At 48.8% G+C, this 8,949-nt stretch overlaps 1 protein-coding gene across 1 annotated transcript; it reads left to right on the forward strand.

Annotated features, from left to right (window-relative positions):
* Positions 1-565: 565 nt before the first annotated feature.
* Positions 566-8,739, forward strand: LOC104614474 (C-type lectin domain family 4 member A-like; the record flags this gene model as incomplete). Its single annotated transcript, XM_010291916.1, has 6 exons — positions 566-632; positions 4,073-4,207; positions 6,717-6,803; positions 7,417-7,568; positions 7,794-7,915; positions 8,645-8,739. Coding segments are annotated over exons 1-6 (658 nt in total), but the record flags the coding sequence as incomplete, so codon positions are not given.
* Between the last annotated feature and the right edge of the window lie 210 nt (positions 8,740-8,949).

An 8,949-nucleotide genomic window follows, 5' to 3' on the forward strand; every position in this document is an offset into this window, starting at 1 on the left:
GGCTGACCTCCCAGGATGAAGGCACAGCATGCAATATCTGATGTCACAAATGCAGCTTAACCACAAGAGACAAGTGAGGGAAGAATGCATTTTGTATTGGGCTGTGCTGCAGGTTAAACTGGGCTAAGACCCATGATAGCAGCAAACCTAAGAGCAATGGCAGAATTACTAACAGACAAAGAACTTCAGCAGAACAATTTGGGGTTTGTTTAATGATGGGCATCAAGATGCGTGACTAGAACAGATCGGCAGCCCCCGAAACAGTGCATGGGAGGTTACTGAGCATAATCTCCAGTAACATCTAATTTCTCAGAATTTTCCATAGTGCCAGGGCTGATTTCCTAGGCTAAGAAACAGAACATATGTTCAGAGCTCACAGGAATTCTCAGGTTATCGCTAGTGCTTCCAGTGTTCAGCACAGCTGCCTTTGACAGACAGAGGGTGAATGAGCAGGTGAGAAAGGCTCAGTAACTTATTGGTGTCTGCCTCTGAAGCCAGGGACCAAAAGGCCCACCTTTGACATAGTAAAACTAAGGACTGGGATCAGTGATCATACTCCGATTAAATGGCATCAGAAATCACCTACGCTGAGGTGAAGTTCAAGAATGCATCACCAGCTGCACTGGTTGAAGGTAAGGAATGAGTGGGTTATTCAGGGGAAGGAGACCTGGAGGGAGAGGGTTTGAAGAACAGGGAATGGAGACTTTTCCTTCTGTGACTCTGGTTCCTACCTGGTCTTGACAAATTGTTGAGAAAAAGGAGCTGTCTACCACTACATGAGTAGAAGACTTGGAGGAGTTTTGAAGTAAGAGGGTCAAGGAATGTCTGCCAGAGGAGGGGTGGGAATCTTTAGGTGGTTGGAGTTGCAACATGAACAAAGATTACTACTGGGAGCACAAACAGTAAGTTTCAAGCGAGCATTCAGTAAGGAATTCATTTGGGCTCCCTTAGTACCCTGGTTGCAACAGTGTGAATGGTAGAGGGTCCAGGATGAGTGCTTAGCCCTGGTGTGATGCAGGTAGTAGCTGCCTCCTCTCTATATGCTATCTAGTGTTGGATGAGAGAGTCAGTTTTGGAGAAATACTGAGTACCATTAATAGAGACTATGGTTTATTACAAACAATCTGATCTGTCAGACAGGTGGATGGGGTCTCAGGGCAGAAAATAGCAGCAAGTAAGTCCAAGCTCTGGCTGCTACTGCTCTTGCCTCTCAGAGTGAGGCTACAGATTCCTGCTTATGGAGAGAGCAGGAATAGAGAACCAACGTGCCTCCTTACAGTAGAGCAGTCAGTTGCCCTCTGCAGCTTTGTGAAAGTTTGGCACTGGCTGCAGAAACTTATAGCCCTATTGTTCTTGATTGCTTGAGAAATGGTCCTTGGAGAAGAGAGACCCAGAAGTTAAAAGGAAGAATGGGCTTGAACAAAACGCCTTAAAATACACAGAGGAAGAATTATCTAAGATCTGGAGAAAGATCTAATTCTGTGATTAATGTATATCACTCACAAAAAATAATTAATACACCAATCAAATTTTTATTTCTTTTAGAAATCATGGTTGTAAAGTTGTGCCTTTACTAGGCTTTGTGCAAATTTAAGACATGGTCTGGTCAGTATGTATTCTGTAGTTATTGTGCCCCAAGTAGGAACATGTAGAAATGTTCCATGTTCCAGAAATGTTCCAGAAGCTCACTGTTTCCACCCTTAGATATAGGAACCTGCACAGTAGTGGTTTCCAGAGGGGTGAAAGCATGTGTGCATGAATGAACGAATGAAGAAATCAATTATTGTTGCTGCTAAGGATATTAACTTGCCTATTTTCCACTTTACCTCAGTTTTACAATCCCAAACAGAGCAGGCATCAGCTCCAGGTTATTCCTTGCCTGCTCTGAGTCATGGAAATAAAGAATGTACGCACTCCTGACTGACTTGAAAGATCACTGTTTTTGATACACAAGGATTAGGTGGTTCTGGTTACAGCTAGCATTTCCATCAGAGTGAGGTGGGGGTGGTGGAAGTTCCCCATTGTATTCCCAATGACCTATGCCAAAGACACCTGATCCAGCCATGTTTGCTTGAGCTGCTGATGCTAGGCTCATGCTATAGGTTTGGGTGTGTGCTCAGGGTCTCTCTGTGAGTTTGCCTGTCCAAGTGATCACATATTTAGCTTATACTTTGAATTCAGAGAAGTAGTAGTACCATTGCACGCAGTGCTAATGTCTCTTACAGCCTCATGGTATGTTCATAGGACAAGAGTTATGATTGAAAATTATTGAAAAATTGAGGGAGTCTTGCTGTTGTTCTGAGTGGTTACTCTGGCTATGCAGACCCTGGGTTGGTAATGGCCAAGCTCACCTGGGTTTCCCCATTCTGTAGCCTCTTCTAGCTGGGCTCTAGAGATAACAAAATTGGCAGTCATTGGAAGATAGAGAGGAAAAGGGAGCAGCTAATCAAACAATTTATAATCTGTGGCAGGAGGTGGCAGAGACTGCCAGGGTGGGTTTCACACCCCAGTACAGTTAGGGTTCCTGCATTTCCAACCAGGATTTCCCAGATAGAAACATAAGCATCTGTGCTCTACCACACTTATTGCATGTGCCTAGGAGGTGTTGGATTTACCTGCTAAATAACTAGCATATGCTTATCAGGTCTGTTGTGTTGTGATCATGCTGGACATGTTTCAAGCATGCAGACTAACTGTAGGAAATATTTTGCAGGGAGATTAACCCACTGAGTGTGCAAAAGATTGACTGCACTTAAGTTGTGTTGGCGAGACACATGCATACTGGCAGTGCTCTAGGTGCCACCTGGGTGTGAGTGGGGGATGCAGAGGTCTGACTGAGCACAGGTGGACATGCAGCACATCAAAAAAATCATTTGGACTCATCAGATCTATTGTCTAAAATAGGTGGCTGGATTCCAGATCATGATCTGGGTCCTTGTTTTCACTATAGGCAAAAGCTCTAGCTAGAAAAACATGATTTAGCCAGGGAAATCTGTGTCTTGTCTATGTTTTATCATCTTTCATTATCAGAAGAGACTTTTTCACTGCTGTTACAGTCTCCCCCAAGCCTTTGGGAAGTAGTCAGAGGGCTTCCCCAAACAGCAGGTTTCTGGAAGTCATGCTTACTAAACATGGCTGCTGGCAGACTTGGGAATGCTGAACAATGAATGAGGTCTCTCTAAAGCTTCTAACTGATGTCAGTCTCTCACAAAACTTCTTTACTCCTGTCCTGCAGTGAGTGCTGCTGTTTCTTTACCCTCCTGTTTGCCCTGGCTTTTGCATCTGCTACAACTTAGAACAGTCTCCTAACAGGTGTTTGCTTCTCCTTCCCTGTGACCCATTCTCCTGCCTGCTCCCAAACTGCCTATGGACAAAAATCTGGCTCTGGCAAGTCTGCACCTGAGTGGGATACTTTACTCAAGCTGCTGAACACGGCCCTTTGTTCTCCCCAGGCATCCAGCCTAGCACAACCTAGTTTTACTACAGCAGATCTCTGAACCCTGGCTTGGAAAGCAGAGATGGAAAGGAAATTTTTTTTTTAATATTCCAATGATTCGGTGCCATCATAGCATGGCACGTTTTTTGTCTCCTGTCCTCATTTGGTTTACACCAACCTTCTACACAGAAAGTCCAAAAAACTAAGAAGGAACTGAAGCAGGCATAAAAAGTTTTCTGGGGAGGAGTCAACATGAAATCTTCATATGAATGTTTCAAGTATCATGGAGCAATGTTGTATTTGGCAGCTATGGGATTATTCTAGAAAGACATGGTTTCACTCCAGATTTTGAGGCCGTGTGAAGGCCTCACCCCCAAACACCACAATTAGCATTGGTAGCTCACCAGCCAGGCTGGGGCTGTGAACACTTGTTGCTGAACTGACCTTCTCTAGAAGCAACAGAGGTCCCCTGCTCTGTCCCAACCTGCCCCTCTCCAAAACTGTGTAACTTCCACATCAGAACTGAAATTGCATTATTTTGGAGCAGCTCTCCTTTGAGTTGTATATCCTTGCTATGTGGACTGACTTAAGCATAGTTGACTGTGGTGTTGTGTTTGGTGCATTCCTTCACTTTAGTACCTCCTGAGATGAAGAAGCATGAGCACGATTCCCAGAAATACCCCCCATGGCTCCCATGGCTGATCTCACTGCTGTTCTTCTTGGTGTGCATTGCCCTTGTTACTGCTCTCCTTGGTGAGTATGTGCAGGTTGGTTACAGGAAAGAGGTTTGGGGGAAGTGCTGGGAGAAAAGTAGAGAAATCATATCCCAGAGGGGAATATCTTCCAAACAGGAGGGAGCTTTTACTCAGGAACAGTTTTGTCATGAGAAAGGATGCAAGCATGAACATCTGGGCTCAGAAAACCTGAACTTTGAATATTTGAAAGGACTGCTTGATGAGATTTACGGGGTGTATGCAGACACATACAATTTCAGGGCAGAAAAGCCTGAGACCTTACAGAAAGCCCAAACAACCCTGAAATTCTGAAGATGACCATGCTTCAAGTAGGGCATTAGACTAGAGACCTCCAGAAGCCCCTTCCCACCTAAGTCTTTCTGTCATTCTGTGAAAGAGCATGGGTATAACAGAACCATCTGACATAATGCTGAGGTAGTCCTAGCTTCTGCATACCAGTTGGCCAAAACACCTGGTTTGGCTGGCCTGCAAAGGAGAAGTTTGTGTCATGTTGCAACTGTACCATTAAACCCCCAATGTTTAAGCAGTCCTTTCAAATACTCAACATTCAGGTTTTCTGATGCGTGACTAGAACAGATCAGCAGCCCCCGAAACAGTGCATGGGAGTTTACTGAGCATAATCTCCAGTAACATCTAATTTTTCTGTTCTTGTTGGGGCAGGAGACAAACTGTAGGGAAGGTCACTATCCTGCACAGAGACCTGAAAACAGCTGAGCTGTTGTCTCTGGACAACAGGGATCCTTGCAGTCACCACCTCTCTCATAGTTAGCATTAATCTCTGTGGTTTCTCCCCGCATAGAGCGAGGCTGGACATGCTAGGACCTGAAAACAGCTGAGCTATTGTCTCTGGACAACAGGAATCCTTGCAGTCACCATTTCTCTCATAATTAGCATCAATCTCTATGGTCTCTCCCCGCATAGAGCGAGGCTGGACATGCTACCTGAAGGGCTGAAGATGCTTTCAAAAAAGCTCCCATTATCCCTCAGATGATGAGGTGTCCTCGGTTGAGGGTAGCAATTGCTATGCACAGTTGAATCGCAATACAAACGTGGTTCTCATTACCAGTCTCTGCGATATGCTCAACATCAAGACACTGGCTGTCCCCAGTGACCAAGAAGGAATATGTGTGTTGAAGCCAGCCCAGGCCATTGCTTTCTTCAGAGATGTTTTTGTTAGTCATTCAGTTTTTTACACTGTTTTGGCCTGAGCCACGTACACACTTGCCCCATGCTGGTCTGACTAACTTAGGAAGACATTGCCCTCTTTCTGATCTTTAGAGGGGTGGACAGTTACACAGCTGGTCAATTCACTCACCCGATACAAGTGGCTGATTCACTCAACGGAACCAGCACAAAGGCCACTGTCTGATCCCCCTTGTCTTGAGATAAGGTCACCTTTCTTTGCAACAGGTGTGGCCAGTCACTCATCGCCCTTGCCCATCTCCTCTGAGCCTTCTTCCATTATAGGAACTCACTGATCAGGCACGGAGGCCACTGTGATTACTCTGCCCTCCTCACTAGTAACAATATTTCTAAATGAAACGGTTGATAAAAGTAGACATCTGTACTACTGAGCACACCCTGATCCGCTTCCCATCAATATCCCTGAGCTAGTGATGACTCTACAGTCCTTCAGGTCATGGATGTAGCCTGCTGGCACCTGTCACCAGCACTGTATTACTCCCCATAAACTGGCTGGCAAGGCCTAGGAGTTTACCTTCCACCCTGGTTTCAGCAGCTCTAGCTGTGTGTGACTACCTTCACGTAGACTGTCCTTGTTGCTGATGAAAGAGGCCCATCTGATGTGTTACTCACCCAAATGACGGTTGATGTCTAGCTTAGGAAGAGATAAACTGTGCCACTGAAGTGCTGCATTTATTCACTGATTGTAAAGAGGGGTAGACAGGCAGCTTGGCTGTCGGTATCTGCATGTGTCAGTAAATGCCTGTGGTTGGGTGGAATCAATCCCACCTGTCTGGCATGTCCTCAGTGTGATGTCTTCGCAGTGGTCCTTCTGCTCTCTGACATGGAAGATGATTGTCTCTCTCTGCCTGGGAAGGCAGCCATACCACTTGCTTGGGCTAGTTTTCTCAGAGCCATGGACCAGGGATCCACTAACCCCACATCTTCAGCTGCGCAGCACCTGAGGGGGCCTGATGTCCACTGCTCAGTGCTGGGACAGACGCTGCTGACAAACCACAAGCCGGCTATGGCCACCAGGCCCTGCTCGGGGGGTTGCAGGCTTCTTTGGCGTTGTTGGCCCGGTCATCCTGGCCAGACCTTGTCCGTCAGTGGGTGGAGGATTCCTTGTGGGCAGCTGTGGGATGCTGGGAGCAGAAATGCCTGTTCCCTTTGCCGAGAGGCTGGCAGTTACCAGTTGTGGAATAGAAAGAGGCAGCCCGAGGGGAGGCGATGCTGAGACAGTGCTTGGTGGGGAAATGAGGAATCAAGAGTGAAGCCCAGAGACGGCGCATGAGGAGCTGGGAGGAAGAGGTAATCCTGCCGCCTTTCCTCTCCCTCTCCAGTCGCTCCCTGCTCCCGTGGCGGTGACCGGCCCACAGCCCTGCAGCAGAGATTCGCGGAGTGGCAGTGTGTGGTGCCGCAAGGCAAAGGTCAGTAGTGCTGGCAGGGGTGCAGGAGGTCTTTGGGGCCCATTGTCCCATGAATGCTGGGGTCTGCTCTGACAGCAAGTGGCAGCGGGAGCAGACTCCGCAGAGGCAGACTCCAGAGGAGGGAGGTGGGGAGAAAAAGGATTTCCTGCTAACAGCTTAGGGGGGAGCAAGGCCATGTGAGTCATATCCTGGAGGGCAGGGTGCTGTGACCACTGACAAAACAAAAGGGACAGCACGCAGCCACACAGGGAAGGTTAACAATGGAGCAATAATGAAAGTGCAGCTCTAGTCAGAGCAAGAAGCAATATTCCTTGTTCCCTGCCCTGGGGCTAAAGGCCTAAAGGAGACTGTACAAGGCGAAGTCAAACCAGAACACCAAAATAACTTTGTCAAGAGCTGAGGTTCCAAGGATTACCATGGATCCGTGTACACAAAGCCCACTGGTCACACCCCAAAGCAATGGGAAGAAATATCTGTACTACCCTTGTTTTTTCAAGCACTTTCTGTCAGGAAAAGTCATCTAAGGAGAACATGAGCATCGTCCCTGGAGAACAGGGACCTTTGCAGTCACCATCTCTCTTGTTATTCATCTCTGTGGTCCCTCCCTGCACAGAGCGAGGCTGGGCGTGCTGCCCGACGGGCTGGAAACGCTTTCAAAAAAGCTGCTATTATCTGTCGGATGATATGATGGGCTGGGCTGAGAGTGAGCAGAACTGCAGTGGGATGGGCTCCCGCCTGGTGGTGGTCAACAGCGAAGCAGAGCAGGTACGTGCAGGGCTGAGAGAGGGGCACAGCAGCCAGAGACACGGTGCCAGGCCCTGGAGGGGGCTCAGAGCCCCTCGGTGCGCCTGCGGGGGAGGGGGCCTGTCGTTTCTGCACCCCTTCAGCACCGGCTCCCCTCTGCCAGCAGCCCCAGCCCACAGGGACTCCTGCCGCCTCCCTCTGCGCAGTCCTGCGCCTCATGGACGTTGCACTCTCCCTGATTTCCAGGCTTTCCTCTCGAAGGAGCTACAGCTGTCTTCAAGAGGAGAGAATTACTACATCGGTCTGAGGGCACAGGTGGTGGGCCAGTGGCACTGGGTGGACCAGACTCCGTATAATGTGACGGCGGCGTGAGTATACCCGCATGGACAGTGTTTGCTGTCAGCTCCTGGTAGTAGTGCAAGAGAGCAGGGGAGAGGTGAGGGTGTCTGCTGGTGCATGAGAGGGAGGTGAGACAAACCCCTGCGAGAGGACGATGATGGAGCAGGAGTGAGCTGTGTAAGATGCCAGGTTCAGATGACCCTATCCATGCTGGTTAGTGGTTGTTAGTTAACTACCTGTGACGCGGCCATCAGTGGCTGCAGGCACAGAAGCAGCTGCACCTCGCCAGCGGGAAGAACCCTTCAGAGATGACCAGCCTTGCCTGACCTCCATACGACCCCCGCCATGCCTACATACGCGTATATGCACAGGCCAGTGCTGTGATGCTGTGGAAGAGATGGGGCACAGGGAGAGATCACCAGGGCTGTCCTCGCTGCGCCTTCTTCTGGACGACAAGCTTGCCCTGGAGGCAGACATGTGCCTCTGCTGGGTGTGAAGTGCATGATGTGGGCGGTGGTGAGCAGCTCCCCCCACCGGGAGTGAGCAGGGCCCTGCTGTGTTGGCTCTAGGGAGAAGGCAGTTTCCACATGAGACCGGTGCCAGTGGGATATCAGAGCGGGAGGAAGGGCACTGCTTCTGGTGTGAATCTGCACCTGGGATTTTTCTCTCTCGCCTCCAAGCCTTGCCTCCTGCTGTGGCCTTTTTCATCAGAGCTCTACGGGGTATGCTGGGGAGTAACATGTCTGTCTGTCTCTCAGGTTCTGGCGGAAATACGAACCAAGTAATAAGGATGATCAGAAGTGTGTTGTAATCCATCGGATTTCAGGACTATACAGCTGGAATGATGTCAAATGTGAGAGTCATCATCGAATTTGTGAAGCTGAAGCAGTAACTGTGTGATGGAAATGATACCCTCATCCTGAGTAAAACTGAGAGATAAGCAATGTGCTGGGAACAGTGCAGGGTTGTCTTGGGAGAGGTGGGGGACCCCAGGAGCCTGCATCTTCACTGTGCTGGGTGGGAAGATGCGAATGGAAGTGATATTACCCCGTGTCCAGCATCC

The sequence above is a fragment of the Phaethon lepturus genome, unplaced genomic scaffold, assembly GCF_000687285.1.
Source record: "Phaethon lepturus isolate BGI_N335 unplaced genomic scaffold, ASM68728v1 scaffold34287, whole genome shotgun sequence".
Taxonomy (NCBI): Eukaryota; Metazoa; Chordata; class Aves; order Phaethontiformes; family Phaethontidae; genus Phaethon; species Phaethon lepturus.